The following is a 25,726-nucleotide window of genomic DNA, read 5'->3' on the forward strand; positions in this document are numbered from 1 at the left end:
TATTAGAGATTGAGACAGAAACATAACAGAACGACGTGAGTCGAAAGTAAATTCCTCTCAGGAGCCCATAGTCCGGTAAATCAATAAACAACCTGTACGTATGGCAAATGAGCAAATAGATCTTTGCAAGGTCGAACCTACAGGCAAGCCTAGTAGTATTAGCCTGAATTATTGTTAGCAGGTTACTACTGCTTTGGGCTTTGGTCTCTGTATAACTGTATTAGTCTAATCTCTGTTCATTTTTCCGCTTTCGTTTCTCATAGAAACTGCCACGCACTCCATGCTAGCCAAACCAGCTACCACCCCCTGCAGAGAAGGGAATAAGAGGCAACCAGAAGTCCAGAACTACCATTAACCTGTTTTATAACAACCATTTGCTACCATATTGGCTTGGAGGAGTAAGCAAACACTCAGAGTCTCAGACTAACATGCATATAAGAAATCATAACATAAGATACATGTAGGTAGCGATTACATCTCAGTAGATTGCTCCACTAACTACTTAGTACTCCCTTAGAATCATGGAGCCCCTTTATTAGGAGGCGCCTAGTAAAAACCCTATAAATGAAAAGAAACACAAATAGTGTGAAATAGTGAAATGAAGAGACTAGAAATGCGTGTTGGGCTCCGATTCTAGTTTGTCCGGAAAGGAAATTTAGGGGTATCCAGCGCTGCCGGATCCGGATCCGCTACCTCCACCACCGCCAGAACCACCATTGTTGCTACCGCCTCCGCCGCCACCCGTACCAGCACCGGTTCCGCTGGCATAGCCTTGACCATAGGAACCAGTGCTACCAGTCTGTCCGCCTCCAATGCCAGAGCCAGAACCAACTCCCATGCTTGGACCTTGAGCTACACCTCCACCTTGACCACCACCGTTGCCGCTACCCCCTCCACTGGCATTGCCTCCAGAAGTGTCATCGCTGGCAGCCTGTCCAGCTCCAGCGCCATTACCACCTCCATTTCCACCGTCACCGCCACCACCGCCAGTGCCAACACCACCAGCATCAGAGTAGCTGACACCACCAGCAGAAGGAGCTATAGCCGGGGACGTTGCTAGGCCACTCTCACCTTCTCCTTTGCCAGCACCATCTCCAGCTCCAGATCCGCTTGACCCATCTGCACCACCACCTCCACCACCGCCCCCACCTTGACCATCAGCGTTGGCGTACCCACTACCACTAGGGGCTGATGCCGAGCCACTCGAACCAACACCGTTGCCACCGCCGGAGCCGGAACCGGATCCGGATCCGCCTTGAGAACCACCACCAGCACCGTTTCCCCCTCCTCCACCAGCTCCCTTGGCAAAGTTATACTTGTTACTGGAATCTCCAGTATTCTGGCCAAATCCCAAGCCACCACCTCCTCCGATCCCATGGCCCCATCCACTCCCAGCCCCACCTGTCGAGCTGCCACCGCCTCCGCCTCCCCCGCCTCCACCTCCAGCACTGGAGGAGCTAGCCAGCATCCTCGAAGCATTGGTGAACCCAATGCTCACGAGGACAACAAAGCCAAGAGCTACAAGCTTAGTGCTAGCAGCCATTGTGAGTGAGCTCGGTGTAGGATGAGATGAGTTGGGTGTGGAAAGCACGGAGGGTTGCGTGGATATATATAGTAGCGGAAGCCATGTATGGGTGATGGATGATGAGTGCTAGACCTCACGCGTGGAAGGCGCGCACGCTCTGAGTTGTGAACCGACTCTGAGTGATTTGATGACAAGTTCTCTAATCACGGTAGCATGCACCGTTGACTGCACTGCATGCATCGATCATGCAAATCTCTTCACGAACCGACTCTGAGTATTTACTTAGTCGGTAATTAGTTGATGAGAACAGCTGGTCAGCTGTACAAGGGTCTGAAGAGTGAAGATACGTAGTATCGACGCTTGGTTGAGAATTGAGATTCCATCTCCTGATAGACAGATTAATTAATTCTTCTCTTGATATACGACCGCATGTAATTTGACAACCATGATGGCTATTGTTCTGATCGATACTGATGATGCGCTTTCTTGGGCAAACACATGTAATCTAGTTTAGTTTTGGGTTGCCTACAAACCCTAAGTTTTACAAAAACCTTTAGAAAACTTCTCTGTTATGATTTTTCGTGTGAGTTACCTTTATTTAGATTGGTTCTTACATGCTGAACCAAAAAGTTCACACCTTAGTACTTCGTGTACCCTACCTGCATATGCAAGGATAACTATGGAGGTGAGGTGGCATAAAAGATCGGGTCGCAAATACCAAGTACAAATTGATATCGCGCCGTGAGATTCGTCTATCCCCGCCACATGAAAGAACGTGACTTCCCTTGCTCGGTATTTATGACCTCACGATCGATTGCACAGTGGCCCATGGATGAACTGGAAGCCGTGGATCCCAAAGATCTGTCTAGGAGATGTAGATCGCAGGGAATCCTTTGACATTGCACTGATGCATGCCGTACTTGACCATCATCAATCATGAAAAACTGAAAACATCGGATCTACTCCTTATATAACAAAAGGAACAACATATACGTACAGTAAGTATATACACCGTTTGTAAGGCAATTCTTACTGTTCATTAATTACCAACAGAAAATAATGATGTATGGTTTTGCTTAACTTGTGAGTAATAACTTAATAATTTCCGTAAAAGGAAACATTGACTCACCTAAACCGTAAGTTGCATGCATTACCTTAGCACTAGTACTCCTATATCTTAGTTCCTACAACTACAAGCACATGAACTTTGGCATGCGGTCTTCGCCGTCGGTGCATGCAGTTTGAGAAAAGGCTCCAGCTAGCCCCACGCTATATAGCCACTAGACGAGTGGAGTTAATCTTCTGGTAGACGACGAAGGAGAGTGTTGACTTAGATTAATTGCATGCTACTCGTAGGATTTAAAGCTAACTGCGGCGACCTAGGGTTTATCACTTTAACGCGTCTCGAAGTTCAGAAATTTGACGACGTAGTACTGTAATAGTAGTACTACACACTTCGAGTTCGCTACTCCGAGAGTTGACCTACCCTAGGCTTTATATGCCTGCATGCGAGATCCTAACTAGCAAATCCTTTTCTTTTTTTTTTTAATAAAAACTTTCATCTATTCATCATCTATCATGTGAGTACAAAGAACATCAGAAGTTAAGTTTTTACAACCAGGTCCATAGATCACCTATCGACGACTACAAACACTATAGAGTGAGATGAATGACGCTGTCATCATCGCCCCTCCCCAACCAGAGCCGGATACACCTTTTTATAGTATGCAGTTGAAAAGTCGTCCTGCTAAGTCCTCAAAATACCAACACACTAGAATAGCAAGCGTCGTTGATGGAGAGAAGTTTAGATTGGAAGGATATAACCTAACACCACATGAACAAGCAAATGTAGACCGGACCCAAATAGATCCACTCAAAACCAGCATTGACCGGATCCCGTGAGATCAAAATTACCTGGATTTTCATGAGAATTTCTTTAATGATTTAGATTAGCATGTTAATCCATTGCCCCTCCCGCATCTTAATTGACACGATCGATCTTTAAAGGTTTCAATCTTCGTGTCACTACACAGGCCAAGTGAGAGATTGTATGAATATTTTAATTATTAAAGTGACACGTGTAATTTACAAAACCATTTCCAATTAGGTAAGTCATCTAGCGTAATGGTTGATAGACATGAATCCGATAAGTACTCGGCAAAGGCCTTTCAGCATACCTGGCCGGCAAAGCAAGGTATACCGAGTGATGTTTGTAGTTATTCGACAAAGGCTTTGTCGAGTGCAGCATGGGGACGCTGAGGAACATAAAGATTACTGACAGTCAGCTAACGAAAAAGATGGTGCCACGTTGCACCTGCCTTTGTCGAGTGTCTGTCGGAGATGCTTGGCAAACTAGTGCACCACAAGTTGTCATGTGACACCTGGATTTTCCGAGTGTCCATGTACTAATACTCGACATACTTGTTTGCCGAGCACCGGTGGTTAACAAACAATTCTGCCAGGGATTCATAGGGGCTATCACATGTCCCTAGTTTGCCGAGTGGCAAGCATGAGCCGCTCCGCATATCCTCTTTGCCGAATACCCGTGCTCGACAAACAATTCCGTTAGTGATTCCCAGGGTTTTCCATCTGTCACATAATTTGCCGAGTGTCGGCCACGAGCCGCTAGGCATATCCTCTTTGTCGAATACCCTGCGAAAGACCCTTAGCAAACCCTCTACACCGAGCAGTGCCATTTGTCCCTGCTTTCCCATATTTGTCCTAGTTTCATCTAGGTCGTCTTTGATGGTGTTGTTTGGTGGTGTGGACGACGACGGTTCGTGTTTTTGGCTTATTGTCTTCTTCTCTGTCAGCTAAAGCATAGCAAGTTTTGGTTTGTCAGAGAGCTAGTGAGAGGAGGCCTCAATAGTTCAATATCTAGCTAGATCTGCTCATCAGTGCGTCCTCGCCAACATCTTTTGTCTCCAACCGACGACCTTCTAGCACTACGTCAACAATGACAATGTTACCCTCACTCCAAGAGTTTCCAAAGATCTAAAGACGATGTCGGGCTTGCTTACACCGTCGGTTGCGTGTGCTATTTTCTAGTACTCCCTCCATCTCAGTTTATAAGTCCGACACATGTACCTCGGTCATCAATTTGACCAACTTAATGATAAGCATATATTACAAAAAATATATCATTAAAAACTTTAGATGTTCTATTTTCTAATGATATAATTTTTATATTAAACAATAGATTTTATATAAGTTAAATTAACGACCTAGGTATACGCGCGTGCCTTCTAGACTGTGACGGAGGTAGTAGTTTCTAATGCTGGTCTTGTAAGGGTTGGTAACTACTCCCTCCATTCCTAAATATATGACGTTTTGTTAGTTTAATCAAAACGTCATATATTTACGACGAAGGAAGTATAATAAATGGTGTTAGCATTCTATTTTTTTCCATGACCGACCTTCCTATAGTGGAGACACATCTCTGCACCCATATACACACATATATGCCAACAAGTATATGGAAGCTCAAAGATGCGCGCGGTAAAGAAGACTTTGATCGCTAGAACATATGCATGCTAGCTACATGCATGTCCCTCATGTATTTTCTTGATTCCATTGTGAGAACCAAAATTAGACAAATTTATTGTAAGGAAGCTAGATTTGCGTATTTTGAAAACAACCAGACTTTGAAGCGAAAATGTCCATTTTTATATGGGTCTAAGAAACTGGGGAGGAGGGAGTACGATGCAGGATAAGCATACACTTATTTGGACGGTCTGTGATATAATAAAAAGGGAAAAAATGGTAGCACCATGGCCTTTTCAAATTTTTTTTGATAAATATTTGTCGCACAAGCTCATGCTATGACAAATTTTGTTACACAACATGCTATGACAAATAATGAATTCATTTGGCCAACGTCGAGTCGGCTGTTTTTGTAAACCTGATCTTGTTCAATACTACCTCGGTTCCATAATTCAAACTAAAACCACAACAAAAAATTAAGAAACATGGGGAATACATGTGATGTTATCGTTCTTTCATGATGAGTCAGGCAATCAGGACGTACATCTTCCACGGTGGTGCATCATAGTGTAGCCACATGCAATATTGCATCATAATGTAGCCACATGTCAACCTACGAAGCACTGATATGGCCACACCGATATGATGATACGGGTATGTTGATACAAAATACGGTAACGTCTAAAAACAACAATACAATGATACGGCAAGTATATATAAATAATATAGAATGCCATGTAATAAAAACTAACATAATAAAATATGTGAGATGAGATCAAAATAACCGTTCCACTAGTTGCCTAATTGCTTCCATGCCTCCTTGTTTCTCATTTTAAATATCTCACTATCATCAAGGGGTAACACGGCAATAGACTGCCCAACCTAATTTGGTCTGTAATACCTATTAACATGACAACATAAAATCAACAAACCTTATAAAGTTAAGAACTTGAGATTGTCAAATGACAAACATATATAAAAAGCAACCTTAGATTGCACGGGTGAGCCAAATAATGTGTGTGTGTGGGGGGGGTGGGGGGGGGTACTACTGTTCTTCTAACGTTTTTTTTTCTTGATACTGATATGAAGAGCACGACCTTCATTGAATTATGTATTCTCGTAACGATAAATATATAGGAACTATCATCCATGAACATGATGATAATTAAAATCAACAAGCAATACATATCAATAATGCTCAAATGATGAGGAAGAAAGCTAAAAGATGCCATGGTGCATACTTGTATCTTCTTCCCTAGCAATATGAGGCAGCAGCAACATCGACACATAATTTTACGCCATAAAAATCAACGAGCAGCAAGCCAACAACATGAACAAGCAATTTTATCCAACAAGTATCATCCTTAGCAAGCACTTTTATTCAACTATTACATCAGTACAGTACACGTTCACTATCCATATGAACGGATTAACAATACATCAAAACATAAGCAATATTGAACGACGATACTTTGGAGGTACCCGTATTGCCACTTTTTATTTTATTTTTAAATAGAAAAATATGATACTTCGGGGATACCCGTATCGAGGCCGTATCTGGAGTATCAGAATATTGGCAAAGTACTGAACGAAGATACACAAATTTGTAAAGTATCGATGCTTCATAGATGTCAACTAGATGTTTTGTTGACTTGACAAACATAGCATTAAATAAAACTGAGAGAGAAGCACGAGAGTACGACTTCGTGAGTCATCCATAAACAAGCTGGATCAAGGCCGTATAGAAAAATAACCAGATATAATTCTTTACAAGGTCGTCGAGCGTACATGCTTGCCTAAATTATTTTTAACGGCTTACTAATGCTTTGTGCTTTGGGTCTCGTATTTGTGCAATTTATCCTTTTGTTCTTCTTACGTTTCTCATAAAAACCAGCTACCATCCCCAATAGAGAAGAAAAATAAAGGCAATCAGAACAACCATTAGGTAGGGATATATATTGGTTCGGAAGGAGTAACCAAGCACTCACACTAACAACGAAACAAACCAAGCACTCACACTAACAACGAAACATATCAGAAATCATAACATAACATATTTGTAGGTAGTGATTACATGTTAGTAGATTGCTCCACTAACTATTGAGTACTTCCACTAGAATTATGGAGTCCTTTATTAGGAGGCACCTAGTAAAAACCCTATAAATAAAAAGAAACACAAGTGACGTGGAATAGTAGTGAAATGAAGATACTATGTGTGATGGGCTCCGATTCTAGCTTGTTCAAAAAGAAAATTTAGGGGTATCCGCCGCTGCCGGATCCGGATCCGCTACCTCCACCACCGCCAGATCCACCATTGTTGCTGCCACCGCCACCGCCACCCGTTCCAGCACCAGTTCCAGTGGCATAGCCTTGACCGTAGGAACCAGTGCTACCAGTCTGTCCGCCCCCAATGCCTGAGCCAGAACCAACTCCCATGCTTGGACCTTGAGCTACGCCTCCGCCTTGGCCACCACCGTTGCCGCTGCCACTTCCACTGGCATTGCCTCCTGAAGTGTCATCGCTCGCAGCCTGTCCACCTCCAGCACCATTACCACCTCCATTTCCGCCGTCGCCGCCACCACCGCCAGTGCCAGCACCGCCAGCATCAGAGTAGCTGACACCACCAGCAGAAGGAGCTACAGCAGGGGCAGTTGCTATGCCACTCTCACCTTCTCCTTTGCCAGCACCATCTCCGGCTCCAGATCCGCTTGACCCATCTGCACCACCACCTCCACCACCGCCCCCACCCTGACCATCAGCGTTGGCGTAACCACTGCCACTAGGGGCTGATGCCGAGCCACTCGAACCAACACCATTTCCACCACCAGAGCCGGAACCGGATCCGGATCCGCCTTGAGAACCACCGCCAGCACCGTTTCCCCCTCCTCCACCAGCTCCCTTGGCAAAGTTATACGTGTTACTGGAATCTCCAGTACTCTCGCCAAATCCCAAGCCACCACCTCCTCCGGCCCCATGGCCCCATCCTCTCCCACCCCCACCCGACGAGCTGCCACCGCCTCCGCCTCCACCGCCTCCACCTCCGGCACTCGAGGAGCTAGCCAGCATCCTCGAAGCATTGGTGAATCCAATGCTCACGAGGACAACGAAGCCAAGAGCTACAAGCTTAGTGCTAGCAGCCATTGTGTGTGAGCCCGGTGTAGTGTGAGATGAGTTGGGTGTCGAAATAAGAGAGGGCTGCGTGGGTTTATATAGCAGTGGACCGGTGGATGGGTGATGGATGATGAGTGTTGGATGCACGCAGAAGGCGCGCGAGCTTTGGGTTGTGAACTGACTGAGTGACCCCACGACAAATTAACTGTAGCATGCATCACTGACTGCACTGCCACTGCATTCATCGATCATGCAAATCTGTTCATATCTTTCTTTAATCGGTAATTATAATTGGTGAGAACTGGTGAGCTGTAGAAGGGTCAGAAGATACGTACTGACGCTTGGTTGAGATTTCATCTCCTGACAGTCAGATTACTGTAATTCTTTTCTCTCCACCACATGAGAGAACGTGAATTGCCTTTACTCGATACGCACGCGTAAACTGGAAGCCGTGGATCATAGGGAATCCTTTGACATTGCATTTAATGACTGCCACTTGACCATTATCAATCATGAACACCGCGGATATATAAAGAGAAAAACAAGATATGTACAGCAAGTACACCTACCGTACATAAGACATGTTTTACTGTTAATTACCAACAGAAAATGATTTATGTTTTTGCTTAACTAGTGACTATGTACAGTAAGTACACTTGCAGTATGTAAGACATGTTTTTACTGATAATTACCAACAGAAAATGACGTAGTATATGTTTTTTTTGCTTAACTAGCTAGTGACTCCCCTAGATCGGGTGTGGCGATGGCAGGCGTGGAGGCGACGGGTGCGGCGACTAGGGCGCCCCTGCCGCCCCCGCCGGAGCCTCTCCCGACCGAGATTACGCGGCCGTCGCCTGAGTTAGGAGTGTATCGGATCTAACCTCGCCGCACGAGAGGCCGAGATCACCGGATCCATTCCCATAGGAGAGACGGGGGAGGCGAAGGCCAAGGGCGGCTCTACCTACATCCAAAATCTCGATGGATGACGGTGAGAGATGATAAGCGGATACATTCTCACCGCCAGATATCTGCAGAAGGATGAGGTGATTTCTCAGGGACTTCGGTTGGAGATTGATTTGTTCCTGGTTGCGGCTGGGAGACTGATCCTGCCGTTGCGAGCGGAGGCAACTGCATGCGATACGTAGGTATTTTTTTTAGAAAAGGAGGAAGATCCCCGGCCTCTGCATCTCAGCGATGCATGCAGTCATTTTATTAATTATTCACAAAGACCTTACAAAGTAATACATCAGTAAGACTGAAGCCACCGTCTAGACAACATATGTCGCTACTACTATACAGTTGATGACGGGATGCTGATAGTCTGGGCCTAATAACAAACAGACCTCGCAGCCAAACCTAACATCTAAGACTTGATGCCCCAACCAAGCCACCTGCCGGGTATGGGGCACCCACCGGTCCGGCGCACACTCAAAGGTCGCCGCCGCCAACTGCCATCAATCCATCTTCAGAACTGTACTAACACATCCACCTTGCCCGGTCTAGCTGCCGTCGATGCCACCACGACGCTAGACAACGTCGCACTCCCGCGCGAGTCCATCCTCGCACACCAGACGCCTAATCACCAGGGCGCCACGCCATCGCGATCCGTCGCCTTCAATGTGCAGGATGAAGCACCGCTCCACCGAAGAAAACATCCAATGGTCCCCCGAAGCCGCGTACACCTCCAAGAATGACGCCCCCAAGGGGGAGACGACACAAGCGCGCCGCCGTCTTCTGATCTATCGATCTAGGGTTTCCCTCGGACGTAGCAGATAGTGGTCTATGCGATACGTAGGTATGCATCTACCTTACTGACATTCCAGTACATGATGAGTGCCGGCGGTTTGACGACCACTTTTGGGTGCTCGCAGGTGACGTTGATGAGGATGGACTCGAGGAGATGCTGCCGGTTGAAACTTCGCCTGAGTCTGTGCCGGCGGAGGTTTGCTCAGTCAGACAGATCATAACGAAGAAGATGCATTCGGGCGATCGGATTCTGGTGAAGAAAAAGACAACGGCGAAGACGGTTGTTCGACCTTGGATCGGTCCGATCCCTAAGGTATGTTTACCTGTGTTAACCCTTTCTGATTGCATCAAGCGAGAGGATTGGATGCTCGTTTTCACTAGAAAGAAACGTCGACCGTCATCGAGGAAGATAACGACGTAGTTGACGGCCAGGTCGATCAGGGAAATTCGGACAAAATGTTTGAATTCAATTCTTGGAGTGATTGGTCCGGATTTACCAAATTATTTGTTGGACTCGGCCATAACTGATGGGGAACGTTGCATTGGAAATAAAAATTTCCTACGCACATACATGATCTATCGATGGTGATGACCATCTATGAGAGGGGAGAACGGATCGGCATATCCTTGCATATCGCTAAGCGGGAAGCGTTAAGAAATGCGGTTGATGTAGTCGAACGTCTTCGCGATACAAATCATAAGTTGTCCCGCGATCCAATCACGATCTAGTGCCGAACGGACGACACCTCTGCGTTCAGCACACATATAGCTCGATGACGATCTCCGCCTTATTGATCTAGCAAGAGGGGGCGGGGAAGTAGAAGAGTTCTTCGACAACACGATGGCTTGGCGGTGGTGTTAGTGGAGCTGATCCGATATGGCTGCGCCATGCGCTACCGAATCAATCTAGAGGTGGAACAAACTAGAGGAGGAAATAGATTTGCACCGTGGCTTAGGTGCGGCTACCCTCTCTCCTCTCCAATATATATAGGAGGGAGGGAAGGGGTGGCGCCCTGGGGAAAATCCCTAGGGTTGGCCGACGGTGCCTCAAGAGGAGGAGGAGTCCTCCTCCAATTGGGTTTGGTAAGGGTGCTGGGAGGAGTCCTCCTTCTAGTTGGATTCCTCCCCACCTCCTCAATTCAGGCGCATACGCCCATAGGAGCTGGCCGCCCAGCCCACCGGGGTCTAGTGCACAACATCTTAGGCCTATGTGCCCCACCGGGGTGGGTGGCCAGTCCCAGTGAACCCCTGGAACCCATTCATCACTCCCAATACTTTACCGGTAATGCCCGAATCAATTCCGGAACCCGTTTACCATTTTCCTATATATCAATCTTCGTTTCCGGACCATTCCGGAACTCCTCGTGCGATACGATATATCATCCGGGACTCCGAGCAACCTTCGGTCACCAACATTCATAACTCAACTATACCAACATGTCACCGAACCTTAAGTGTGAAGACCCTGCGGGTTCGAGAACTATGCTGACGGACACTCTCCGTTCAATAACCAATAGCGGGACCTGGATGCCCATATTGGCTCCTACATAATCTACGAAGATCTTTATCGGTTGAACCTCTATGTCAAGGATTCAGTTAATCACGTATGTTGTTCCTTTTGTCCATCGGTATGTTACTTGCTAATACGTCTCCAACGTATCTATAATTTTTGATGGTTCCATGGTATTATCTTCTCAAACTTTGGATGTTTTGTATGCCTTTTATATCTTTTTTGGGACTAACTTATTAACTAAGTGCCAAGTGCTAGTTCCTGTTTTTTCCGTGTTTTTGACCCTTTTCAGAGGAGAATATTAAACGGAGTCCAAACAGAATAAAACTTCCGAATTTTCTTTTTCGAAACAGAAGATACGCATGGGATGTGAGAACCAAGGCAGAGGCCACCAGGGGAGGCCACAAGCCCCCTAGGCGCGGCCAGGGGTACCCGCGCCTAGCAGGCTTGTGGCCCCCCTGTGGCTCGTCTGCCCTACCTCTTCCGCCTATAAATTCATGAAAAGTCCAAAACTATGGGAGAAATCCACGAAAATACTTTTCCGCCGCCGCAAGCTTCTGTCTCCGCAAGATCCCATCTGGGGCACGTTTTGGTGCCCTGCCGGAGGGGGGATTCGGATATGGAGGGCTTCTTCATCAACACCATGACCTCTCCGACGATGCGTGAGTAGTTCACCATAGACCTACGGGTCCATAGGTAGTAGCTAGATGACTTTTTCTCTCTCTTGGATCTTCAATACAAAGTTCTCCATGATCTTCATGTAGATCTATCCGATGTAATCTTCTTTTGCGGTGTGTTTGTCGAGATCCGATGAATTGTGGATTTATGATCAGATTATCTATGAATCTTATTTGAGTTTCTACTGATCTCTTATATGCATGATTTCATATCCTTGTAATTCTCTTCGAGTTGTGGGTTTTGTTTGGCCCACTTGATCTATGATTCTTGCAATGGGAGAAGTGCTTGGTTTTGGGTTCATACCGTGCGGTGACCTCACCCAGTGACAGAAGGGGTAGCAAGGCACGCATCGTGTTGTTGCCATCAAGGGTAAAAAGAAGGGGTTTACATCATTGGTTTGAGTTTATCCCTCTACATCATGTCATCTTGCTTAAGGCGTTACTCTGTTCGTCATGAACTCAATACACTAGATGCATGCTGGATAGCGGTCGATGTGTGGAGTAATAGTAGTAGATGCAGAAAGTATCGGTCTACTTGTCTCAGAAGTGATGCCTATATGTATGATCATTGCCTTAGATATCGTCATGACTTTGCGCGGTTCTATCAATTGATCGACAATAATTTGTTCATCCACCGTAATATTTGCTATTTTGAGAGAAGTCTCTATTGAACACTATGGCCCCTGGGTCTACTTCACATCATATTTTCAGCCTTACACTTTTACTTGGTTGCACTTTCCGCCATCAGATCTCACTTTGCAATCAATCTTGAAGGGATTGACAACCCCTTTATGGCGTTGGGTGCAAGCTCGTTTGTGTTTGCGCAGGTACTCTGGACACTTGGCTTGATTCTCCTACTGGATTGATACCTTGGTTCTCAAAACTGAGGGAAATACTTACTGCTATTGTGCCGCATCACCCTTTCCTCTTCAAGGTAAAAGCAACGCAAGCTCAAGAGGTAGAAAGAAGGATTTCTGGCGCCGTTGCTGGGGAGGATTTCTGGCACTGTTGCCGGGGAGGATCAAGTCAAGAATAGTCTCCCGTCAACGTGTCAATCTGTGGCACCGGGGATTATTCTAAGTGAAGCTCATCCAAGTAAGTGTCGCAAACTCATCTCTTGCATTTACTTTTTTGCTTGTCGTTTTCCTCTCCCCCACTTCTGAAAAACAAAAAATTAAAAAAATATTTGCCTTTTTCGTCCGCGCTTTTCTCTCGCTTGCTTTCTGTTTGCTTGTGTGCTTGTTTGCTTGCTGAAGTCACCATGACTGAAAACACCAAACTTTGTGACTTCTCGAATACTAATAATAATGATATTATTAGTACTCCGATTGCTCCCGCCACTAGTGCAGAATCATACGAAATCAATGCTGCTTTGCTGAATCTTGTTATGAAAGAGCGATTCTCCGGCCTTCCTAGTGAAGATGCCGCATCCCATCTTAATACCTTCATTAAGCTTTGCGATATGCAAAAGAAGAAAGATGTGGATAATGATGTGATTAAATTGAAGCCTTTTCCGTTCTCGTTGCGAGATCGAGCAAAAACTTGGTTTTCATCTTTGCCCAAAAATAGTATTGATTCTTGGAACAAGTGCAAAGATGCTTATATATCCAAGTATTTTCCGCCGGCTAAGATTATCTCTCTCCATAATGATATCATGAATTTTAAGCAACTTGATCATGAACATGTTGCACAATCTTGGGAGAGAATGAAATTGATGATTAGAAGTTATCCCGCTCATGGCCTGAGCCTTTGGATGATTATACAAATCTTCTACGCTGGTTTGAATTTCGCTTCTAGAAATATCTTGGACTCCGCCTCAGGTGGAACGTTCATGGAAATCACATTAGGAGAAGCCACAAAACTCCTAGACATTATCATGACAAACTACTCTGAGTGGCATACTGAAAGGTCACCTACTAGTAAAAAGGTACACGCTATAGAAGAAATTAACTCGTTGAGTGCTAAGATGGATGAGTTAATGAAATTGGTTGCTAGTAAAGGTGCTATTTTAGATCCTAATGATATGCCCTTGTCTTCCTTGATTGAGAGTAACAACGCGAGCTTGGACGTTAATTTTGTTGGTAGGAATAATTTTGGCAACAACAATGCTTTTAGAGGAAACTATTTCCTAGGCCTTTTCCTAGTAATCCCTCTAATAACTTTGGCAACTCCTACAACAATACTCATGGAAATTACAATAAATTACCCTATGATCTAGAGAGTAATATCAAAGAGTTTATTAACTCGCAAAAGATTTTCAATGCGTCCATAGAGGAAAAACTACTCAAAATTGATGATTTGGCTAGGAGCGTTGATAGAATGTCTATTAATATTGATGCTTTGAAAGTTAGATGTGCTCCTCCGAAGATCAATATGGATGAAACTTTGAAAACTATGCGTGTTTCCATGAATGAGAGCAAACAAAGAACCGCCCAAATTCGTGCTAGGCATGAATGGCTTAAAAAGGCATGTTCTCGTGATAAGAATCACGAAGATCTTAAAGTGCTTGGTGTGACTCCCATTGAATCCTTGTTTTCTAGTGTCAAACCTAATGATGATGGGGCTGGATATGAATACACTTTGGTTGAAAAAGGCCCCAATGATTCGGAGTCCATCTATCTTGATTCTAAAAGCATTGAAAGTTGAGTAGAAGATATCAAAACTTTGAGTACTAATGAAACTACTACTTTGGATTTCAAGGAATTCAATTATGATAGTTTCTCTTTGTTTGAATGTATTTCCTTTATGCGATCCATGCTAAACTCTCCACACGCTTATAGCCAAAACAAGGCTTTTACCGATCGTATCGTCGATGCTACGATAAAATCTCTTGAAGAGAAACTTGAGTTGGAAGTTTCTATTCCTAGAAAGCTTCATGATGAGTGGGAACCTACTATCAAAATCAAAATCAAAAACTATGAATGCAATGCTTTGTGTGATTTGGGTGCTAGTGTTTCCACGATTCCAAAGTCTTTATGTGATGTTCTAGGTTTTAATGAGATTGAGGAGTGCTCTCTTAATTTGCATCTTGCGGATTCTACTGTCAAGAAACCCATGGGAAGGATCAATGATGTTCTTATTATTGCAAATAGGAACTATGTACCCATGGATTTCATTGTGCTTGATATTGATTGCAATCCTACATACCCTATCATTCTTGGTAGACCTTTCCTAAGGATATTGGTCCTATCATCGATATGAAGGAAGGGAATATTAGATTTCAATTTCCTTTAAAGAAGGGCATTCAGCATTTTCCTAGAAAGAAAATAAGATTGCCTTATGAATCCATGATGAGGGCTACTAATGGTTTGAGTACCAAAGACGACTATACGTGATTCCATCACCTTATGCCTAGCTAAGGGCGTTAAACAATAGCGCTTGTTGGGAGGAAACCCAATGAATTTATCTTTTTCTTTCTGTTTTGTTGCGTCCACACCATCATAATTCTGTTATGATTGTGTCTTTTGTGTTTCTTTTTGTGTTTGAGCCAAGCAAAACCTTTATGACTAGTTTTGGTGATGGTTGTTTGATCCTGTTGGAAAAAGACAGAAACTTTTCGCTCACGAAATTATTTTTCATTTTCATCCAGAAAGAGCTTTTGAGTTGATTCTTTTTTTCTTATGGTTTATATGCTATTTTCCAAGGCTGTCGTAATTTTTCAGAATTTTTTAGATACCAGAAGTATACGAAGTATACAGATTGCTACAGACTCGTCTGTTTTTGACACATTTTGTTTTTGTTGTGTTGGTTGCTTGTTTTGATGAAACTATGGATAGTATAGGGGGGGGGGTACTAGCCATGGAAAAGTGAGAATACAGTAATCTAACACCAATATAAATAGAAATAAAGTTTTCTACAGTACCTCAAGAGGTGGTAGTTTGTTTTCTTGTGCTAATGATATCACGAGTTTCTGTTTAAGTTTTGTGTTGTGAAGTTTTCAAGTTTTGGGTGATGTTCTAATGGACAAAGGGATAAAGAGTGGAAACAGATCAAGCTTGGGGATGCCCAAGGCATCCCAAGCCAAATTCAAGGATACCAAAAAGCCTAAGCTTGGGGATGCCCCGGGAAGGCATCCCCTCTTTCGTCTTCAATCCATCGGTAACATTACTTGGAGCTATATTTTTATTCACCACATGATATGTGTTTTGCTTGGAGCGTCTTGTATTGTAGGAGTCTTTTCTTTTTGTTGTGTCACAATCATACTTGCTGCACACCTTTTGAGAGAGACATGCACTCATCGTGAATTTGCTAGAATACTCGTTGAGCTTCGCGTATATCTTTTGAGTTAGGCAATTTTGCTCTATGTGCTTCACTTAGATCTTTTAGAGCACGTCGGTGCCTAACCTTGTAGTTGGCTTATGCTATGAAAGTAGTCCCAAACGTGATAGGTACCCAAAGAGTATACAATAAAACTTCCATTTTCATGTGCATTGATTAGAAAGAGAAGTTTGATTCCTCTCAATTAGTTTTGAGACGTGGATTTGGCAATATTAAGAGTTATGTTAGTAGGGTGTTGTGAATCTAGAAATACTTGTGTTGAAGTTAGTGATTCCCGTAACATGCACGTATGGTGAACCGCTATGTTAGGAAGTCGGAGCATAATTGATTTATTGATTGTCATCCTTTGTGTTGCGGTCGGGATCGCGCGATGGTTAACACCTACCAACCCTTCCCCTAGGAGTATGCGTTTAGCACTTTGTTTCGATTACTAATAAAAACTTTCGCAATAAGTATGTGAGTTGTTCATGACTAATGTGAGTCCATGGTATAGATGCACTTTCAACTTCCACCATTGCTAGCCTCTCTAGTGCCGCGCAATTTTCACCGGTGCACAAACCCACCATATGCCTTCCTGAAAACAGCGACCATACCTACCTACTATGGCATTTTCATAGCCATTCCAAGATATATTGCCATGCAACTCCCACCGTTCTGTATCATGACTTGTGCCGTCACTCTCATATTGCTATTGCATGATCATAAGATAGCTAGCGAGATGTTTCAACGTCATACGCCAAGCTAGATCGTTGCACATCCCGGTACACTGCCGGAGTCATTTCCTATAAAGTCATCATTGTTCTAAGCTTTGAGCTATGAGTAAATAAAAGTGTGATGATCATCATTATTAGAGCGTTGTCCCATGTGAGGAAAAAAAGAAGAGGCCAAAGTTTCCCACAAAAAAAGAGAGATATGGAAAGAGGCCAAAGAGCCCAAATAAAAAAAAGAAAAAAGAGAAAAAGAGAGAAGGGACAATGCTACTATTTCTTTCCACACTTGTGCTTGATAATAGCACCATGTTCTTCATGACTCAGAGCCTCTCGTTTTGTCACCACCATATGCTAGTGGGAATCTTCATTATATAACTTGGCTTGTATATTCCAATGATGGGCTTCCTCAAAACTGCCCTAGGTCTTCGTGAGCAAGCAAGTTGGATGCACACCCACTAGTTCTCCTTTTGAGCTTTCACATACTTATAGCTCTAGTGCATCCGTTGTATGGAAATCCCTACTCATTCACATTGATATCTATTAATGGGCATCTCCATAGCCCTTTGATACGCCGAGTCGATGTGACCATCTCCTCCTTTTTGTCTCACAACTTCCACCACACTCTATTCCACCTATAGTGCTATATCCATGGCTCACGCTCATGTATTGCATGAGAGCTGAAAAAGGTTTGAGTAAGTAAGAGTGCGAAAACAATTACTTGGCCAATACCGGGGTTTTACATGATTTAAATTAGTTGTATGGTGATGATGGAGCATAGCCAGACTATATGATTTTGTAGGGGTAACTTTCTTTGGCCTTGTTATCTCGAAAGTTCATGATTACCTTGCTAGTTTGCTTGAAGTATTATTTATTTCATGTCAATAGCAAACTGTTGTTTTGAATCTTACGGATCTGAACATTCATGTCACGTGAAAGAAGTTACAAAGGACAACTATGCTAGGTAGCATTCCACATCAAAAATTCAGTCTTTATCACTTCCCTCCTCGAGGACGAGCATGAGTTAAGCTTGGGGATGCTTGATACGTCTCCAACGTATCTATAATTTTTGATGGTTCCATGCTATTATCTTGTCAAACTTTGGATGTTTTGTATGCCATTTATATCTTTTTTGGGACTAACTTATTAACTCAGTGCCAAGTGCGACTTCCTGTTTTTTCCGTGTTTTTGACCCTTTTCAGAGGAGAATATTAAACGGATTCCAAACGGAATAAAACTTTCAAAAAGATTTTTTCCGAAACAGAAGATACGCAGGGGACGTGAGAACCAAGGTAGAGGCAACCAGGGGAGGCCACAAGCCCCCTAGGCGCGGCCAGGTGGGGGCCCGCGCCTAGAAGGCTTGTGGGCCCCTTGTGGCTCGTGTGCTCTACCTCTTCCGCCTATAAATTCCCGAAAAATCCAAAACTATGGGAGAGATCCACGAAAATACTTTTCCGCCGCCGCAAGCTTCTGTCTCTGCAAGATCCCATCTAGGGCACGTTGTGGTGCCCTGCCGGAGGGGGGATTCGGATATGGAGGGCTTCTTCATCAACACCATTGCCTCTTCGACGATGCATGAGTAGTTCACCATAGACCTTCGAGTCCATAGCTAGTAGCTAGATGGCTTCTTCTCTCTCTTGGATCCTAAATACAAAGTTCTCCATGATCTTCATGGAGATCTATCCGATGTAATCTTCTTTGCGGTATGTTTGTCGAGATCCGATGAATTGTGGATTTACGATCAGGTTATCTATGAATCTTATTTGAGTTTCTTATGATCTCTCTTATGCATGATTTCATATCCTTGTAATTCTCTTCGAGTTGTGGGTTTTGTTTGGCCAACTTGATCTATGATTCTTGCAATGGGAGAAGTGCTTGGTTTTGGATTCATACCATGCGGTGACCTCACCCAGTGACAGAAGGGGTAGCGAGGCACGCATCGTGTTGTTGTCATCAAGGGTAAAAAGATGGGGTTTACATCATTGGTTTGAATTTGTCCCTCTACATCATGTCATCTTGCTTAAGGCGTTACTCTGTTCGTCATGAACTCAATACACTAGATGCATGCTGGATAGCGGTCGATGTGTGGAGTAATAGTAGTAGATGCAGAAAGTATCGGTCTACTTGTCTCGGACGTGATGCCTATATGTATGATCATTGCCTTAGATATCGCATGACTTTGCGTGGTTCTATCAATTGCTCGACAGTAATTTGTTGACCCATCGTAATATTTGCTATTTTGAGAGAAGCCTCTAGTGAACACTATGGCCCCCGGGTCTACTTCACATCATATTTTCAGCCTTACACTTTTACTTCGTTGCACTTTCCGCCTTCAGATCTCACTTTGCAATCAATCTTGAAGGGATTGACAACCCCTTTATAGTGTTGGGTGCAAGCTCGTTTGTGTTTGCGCAGGTACTCTGGACACTTGGCTTGATTCTCCTACTAGATTGATACCTTGGTTCTCAAAACTGAGGGAAATACTTACTGCTACTGTGCTGCATCACCCTTTCCTCTTCAAGGAAAAAACCAACGCAAGCTCAAGAGGTAGCACTTGCCCGAGATTCAATCGTCGATATCTCTATACCTAGTTCAATCTCGTTACCAGCAAGTATCTTTACTCATTCCGTAATACAAGATCCTGTGACTAACTCTTTAAAAAACAGGGATTTAGTCCCGGTTCCGGAGGGGCTTTAGTACCGATTCTTCAACCGGGACAAAACAATCGGGACTAAAGGCCCAAACCTTTAGTCCCGATTGGATTATGAACCGGGCCCAAAGGATCTCCACGTTGCCGCTGCGGGGCGCCCAGGAAGGAGGACCGTTAGTCCGAGTTGGTAACACCAACCGAGACCAAAAGGCCGCCACACGTCAGTAGCTCGTAGGCGCTGGAGTTTTTGCTTTTTTTTGAAATGGGGGGGGGGTTAAGTGTTACATGGTCTGGGAGGGTTTTATTAGGGGTTTCATTTTGTGTTAGCAAACTACTACATATAGAGAGAAGTGACCTCTCTTTCTCCGTGCTTAGTCGACGGTAGCTACTACATATAGAGAGAACTCGAAGCTAGCTAGTAAGTAAATGAAGGAACCATTAATTTCACAACATCGTCATGAATATATGTTAGGGCATATTTATGCCTAAGTAATTTTAGTGATTGATGAAAGTACCTTAATGGACTAATCGGGTGCATTGAGCATTTCAGATAATACATGACAAAGGCACAAGACGATTCGGCACCCTCCGTGGAATAGAAGCACTGTGTCTTCTATGATTCTCTTTGGTGATTTTTGAGTCATAGGAACGCCGTACTAATAAGAGGGGATCTGTATTGGAAAGGTTTGGGTGGAATCAATCTGGCACGCTCACACTTTATCTCCATCCCCTTTCCCTACAACTTTGGAGCTTTTCCCATCTCTGGTTTTTCTCCTCTTGCAAAAAAGTCACCTAGCTGTAGTACCGCTGGCCCTAGCGGTAGTACCGCTAGAGCTGGCGGTAGTACGTCTAGAGCTGGCGGTAGTACCGGTAGCCCTCGCGGTAGTACGTCTAGAGCTGGCGGTAGTACTGCTCACCCATTGGTAGTACTGCTAGAGCTGGCGGTAGTAACGCTGACCCAGCGGTTGTACCGCCCTGGTCAGCGGTAGTATCGCTCTAGGACTTAAGTATGGTCATCCTTGCGGCTGTACTTCATCAAACTTTTTGCGAAGACTTTCTTGGCGGTGGTTGGCCCGGTAGTATCTTTGCGCTACCATGGGCTCAGCGGTAGTACCGCTGCAGCCAGCGGTAGTACCGCTGCAGCCAGCGGTAGTACCGCTGGAGTGCCAATGGTAGTACCGCTGGGCTCGTGCTGTGAGTGGGAAAACGGTTGGATTCCCCCTCGCTATATAAAGGGTTCTTCTTGCTCAAGAACTCTACCTTTGACTCTCCTAAGCTCCATTGTTGCTCCCTAAGCTCAAAAGTGCCCGATCTCTCTCCCCAGCCAATTAAACTTGTTGATTTCCTAGGGATTGGTTGAGAAGGCATAGATCTACACTTCCACCAAGAGAAAATTGATTCCCCCCACTAATCCCTTGCGGATCTTGTTACTCTTGGGTGTTTGAGCACCCTAGACGGTTGAGGTCACCTCGGAGCCACATTCCATTGTGGTGAAGCTCCGTGGTCTTGTTGGGAGCCTCCAAGCTTTGTGTTGAGTTTGCCCCAACCTTGTTTGTAAAGGTTCGGTCGCCGCCTTCAAGAGCACCTATAGTGGAATCATGACACCTTGCATTGTGTAAGGTGTGAGGAGAATACGGTGGCCCTAGTGGCTTGTTGGGGAGCATTGTGCCTCCACACCGCTCCAACAGAGACGTACTTCCTATCAAAGGGAAGGAACTTCGGTAACACATGCTCGTCTTCATTGGTTCCACTTGCGGTTATCTCTAACCTTTACATTGTGTTTGTTTTTGTTGTAGACTATTTCTTACTTGCCTTAGTGATTATAGTTGCTAGCATCATATATGTTCTTCACCGAGTTGTCATTTTAGAGAACCTTTATGTTGCTAACCCTAACTTGTGAAGATTAATTAAAAAGTGGTCGTTGCCTATTCACCCCCCTGTAGTCAACCATACCGATCCTTTTAATTGTTATCAGATCCACGTCTCTTTATTAAGGGTTTCACCACCCGAAGAGTATGGAAGATGATGAGGGAGTACCCTGATACGTCTCCAACGTATCTATAATTTTTGATGGTTTCATGCTATTATCTTGTCAAACTTTGGATGTTTTATATGCCTTTTATATCTTTTTGGGGACTAATTATTAACTGAGTGCCAAGTGCCAGTTCATGTTTTTTCCGTGTTTTTGACCCTTTTCAGAGGAGGATTTTAAACGGAGTCCAAACGGAATAAAACTTCCTAAAAGATTTTTTCTGAAACATAAGACGATCCGGAGACTTGAGAACCAAGGCAGAGGGTCACTAGGGACCCCACAAGCCCTCATGGCGTGGCCAGGGGGGCCCGCGCCTCCCAGGCTTGTGGGCTCCTTGGGCCTCCCCTGCCCTAGCTCCTTCGCCTATAAATTGCCTAAAATGCGAGAAAAAATCAGGAGATCCACGAAAACACTTTTCCGCCGCCGCAAGCTTCTGTCTCCGCAAGATCCCATCTGGGGCACGTTCTGGTGCCCTGCCGGAGGGGGATTCAGATACGGAGGGCTTGTTCATCAACACCATGACCTCTCCGATGATGCGTGAGTAGTTCACCATAGACCTACGGGTCCATAGCCAGTAGCTAGATGGCTTCTTCTCTCTCTTGGATCTTCAATACAAAGTTCTCCATGATCTTCATGGAGATGTATCCGATGTAATCTTCTTTTGCGGTGTGTTTGTCGAGATCCTATGAATTGTGGATTTATGATCAGATTATCTGTGAATCTTATTTGAGTTTCTTCTGATCTCTTATATGCATGATTTCATATCCTTGTAATTCTCTTCGAGTTGTGGGTTTTGTTTGGCCAACTTGATCTATGATTCTTGCAATGGGAGAAGTGCTTGGTTTTGGGTTCATACCGTGCGCTGACCTCACCCAGTGACAGAAAGGGTAGCGAGACACGCATCATGTTGTTGCCATCAAGGGTAAAAAGATGGGGTTTTCATCATTGGTTTGATTTTATCCCTCTACATCATGTCATCTTGCTTAAGGCATTACTCTGTTCGTAATGAACTCAATACACTAGATGCATGTTGTATAGCGGTCGATGTGTGGAGTAATAGTAGTAGATGCAGAAGGTATCGTTCTACTTGTCTTGGACGTGATGCCTATATGTATGATCATTGCCTTAGATATCGTCATGACTTTGCGCGGTTCTATCAATTGCTCGACAGTAATTTGTTCACCCACAGTAATATTTGCTATTTTGAGAGAAGCCTCTAGTGAACACTATGGCCCGTGGGTCTACTTCACACCATATTTTCAGCCGTACACTTTTACTTCATTGCACTTTCTACCTTCAGATCTCACTTTGCAATCAATCTTGAAGGGATTGACAACCCCTTTATAGCGTTGGGTGCAAGCTCTTTTGTGTTTGCGCATGTACTCTGGGCTTGACGCGATTCTCCTACTGGATTGATACCTTGGTTCTCAAACTGAGGGAAATACTTACTGCTCCTGTGCTGCATCGCCCTTTCCTCTTCAAGGGAAAAACCAACGCAAGCCAAGTTTCCGTCAACGTGCCAATTTCTGGCGCTATTGTCTGTTGCCGTAGCAGAAGAATTTCTGGCGCCGTTGCCGGGGAGGATCAAGTCAAGAACTCATCCAAGTAAGTGTCGCAAACTCATCTCTTGCAATTTTTTTGCCTCTCATTTTCCTCTCCCCCACTTCTGAAAAACAAAAAATTACAAAAATATTTGCCTTTTTCGTTTGCCTTTCCTTTGCTTGTGTGCTATGTGCCTTCAATATGCTTGCATCTTCGCTTGCTGAAAATCTAGTGATATGGATCCTCATCCACTTGCTAATCTCTTTAAGAGATCCAATTATGTTGATCCAATTGCTAGTGAGTTGAGTGCACTTGACTATCTTTATGGAGTTTTGCTTGAGATGCGTTAATCTGAAAATCGTGATGAAGAAATTTATGAAGTGATTCACGAGGGATCTTTGAATGAAAAGCATGGTTGCAATGGTTTAACTATAAATCCTATTAGTGTCAATCATGCTAAAAATATGCAAAACCCTAAGCTTGGGGATGCTAGTTTGGCTTTGTCCACTACTTGTTGCAATGATCGTGATTGGGGTGATAATTTTTCTTATGACCTTGAAAATTTGTTTAACCCTCATGATGATTATGATGTTTTCAATAATATTTAAAGTAGGTTTGGAGAAGTCATGACTTCAGTTGATGATAATCCCACTATTTTTGAAGAGCGTCAACTTTGCATGCATGTGGATCATGAAAAGAATATCCTTTGTGATAGCTATATTGTTGAACTTGATTATGATCCCACATGTAATTGCTATGAGAGAGGAAATATTGTGGTAGAAACTTTTATGTTACCAAATCACCTCTCGTTATGTTGAGATTGATATTGTCTCTTTCTTCTTCCTTGCATTTGGTAACTATTGGTTGTCTTGCCAATTTGTTTTCCTATAAAATGCCTATGCATAGGAAGTATGTTAGACTTAGATGTGATTTTTACATGCTTTATGATGCTCTTGTTGTGCTTTAATTCTTGTCTTTTGTGTGAGCTTCATTGAATTATCAATGCCTAGCTAAGGGCGTTAAACAATAGCGCTAGTTGGGAGGCAACCCAATGAATTTATATTTGCTTTTTCTGTCTTTCTGTTTTGTTGCGTCCACACCATCATAATTCTGTTATTATTGTGTTTTTTGTGTTTCTTTCTGTGTTTGAGCCAAGCAAAACCTTTATGACTAGTTTGGTGATGGTTGTTTGATCCCGCTGCAAAAAGACAGAAAATTTTCGCTCACGAAATTATGTTTAATTTTTATACAGAAAGAGCTATTGAGTTGATTCTTTTTGCTGCAGGTTGATATGCTTTTTTCCCAGGCATTCGTAATTTTTCAGAATTTTTGAGGTACCAGAAGTATATGAAGTATACAGATTGCTACAGACTCGTCTGTTTTTCACAGATTATGTTTTTGTTGAGTTGGTTGCTTGTTTTGATGAAACTATGGATAGTATCGGGGGGGGGGGTACTAGCCATGGAAAAGTGAGAATACAGTAATATGACACCAATATAAATAGAAATCAAGATTTCTACAGTACCTAAAGCGGCGGTAGTTTGTTTTCTTGTGCTAATGATATCACGAGTTTCTGTTTAAGTTTTGTGTTGTGAAGTTTTCAAGTTTTGGGTGATGTTCTCATGGACAAAGGGATAAAGAGTGGAAAGAGCTCAAGCTTGGGGATGCCCAAGGCATCCCAAGCCAAATTCAAGGACACCAAAAAGCCTAAGCTTGGGGATGCCCCGGGAAGGCATCCCCTCTTTCGTCTTCAATCCATCGGTAACATTACTTGGAGCTATATTTTTATTCACCACATGATATGTATTTTGCTTGGAGCGTCTTGTATCGTAGGAGTCTTCTAGTTTTTTGTTGTGTCACAATCATCCTTGCTGCACACCTTTTGAAAGAGACACACTCATCGTGATTTTGGTAGAATGCTCATCGTGCTTCACTTATATCTTTTGAGCTAGACCATTTTGCTATATGTGCTTCACTTAGATCTTTTAGAGCACGACGGTGCGTAATTTGGTAGTTGGCTTGTCATATGAAAGTAGTCCCTAAGGTGATAGGTACCCAAAGAGGATACAAAACCTCCATCTTCATGTGCATTGAGTAGAAAGAGAAGTTTTGATTCCTGTCAATTAGTTTTGAGACGTGGATTTGGTAATATTAAGAGTTATGTTAGTAGGATGTTGTGAATCTAGAAATACTTGTGTTGAAGTTAGTGATTCCCGTAACATGCACGTATGGTGAACCGCTATGTTAGGAAGTCAGAGCATAATTGATCTATTGATTGTCATCCTTTGTGTTGCGGTCGGGTCGCGCGATGGATAACACCTACCAACCCTTCCCCTAGGAGTATGCGTTTAGCACTTTGTTTCAGTTACTAATAAATTTTTTTGCAACAAGTATGTGAATTCTTCATGACTAATGTGAGTCCATGGTATAGATGCACTTTCACCTTTCACCATTGCTTTTCTCTC

General features: G+C 43.7%; 2 protein-coding genes across 2 annotated transcripts; both read right to left on the reverse strand.

Annotated features, from left to right (window-relative positions):
* Nucleotides 1-435: 435 nt before the first annotated feature.
* Nucleotides 436-1,589, reverse strand: LOC123429628 (putative glycine-rich cell wall structural protein 1). The gene has a single exon (XM_045113647.1). The coding sequence runs from the start codon at nt 1,541-1,543 to the stop codon at nt 656-658; it is 888 nt and encodes a 295-aa protein (XP_044969582.1). The 5' UTR covers nt 1,544-1,589; the 3' UTR covers nt 436-655.
* A 5,451-nt stretch (nt 1,590-7,040) lies between these two features.
* On the reverse strand, nt 7,041-8,181 carry LOC123429629 (glycine-rich cell wall structural protein-like). The gene has a single exon (XM_045113649.1). It carries the CDS (start codon nt 8,147-8,149, stop codon nt 7,262-7,264), a length of 888 nt encoding a protein of 295 aa, XP_044969584.1. The 5' UTR covers nt 8,150-8,181; the 3' UTR covers nt 7,041-7,261.
* Nucleotides 8,182-25,726: the final 17,545 nt, after the last annotated feature.

Source organism: Hordeum vulgare, chromosome 2H, assembly GCF_904849725.1.
Source record: "Hordeum vulgare subsp. vulgare chromosome 2H, MorexV3_pseudomolecules_assembly, whole genome shotgun sequence".
NCBI classification, from domain to species: Eukaryota; Viridiplantae; Streptophyta; class Magnoliopsida; order Poales; family Poaceae; genus Hordeum; species Hordeum vulgare.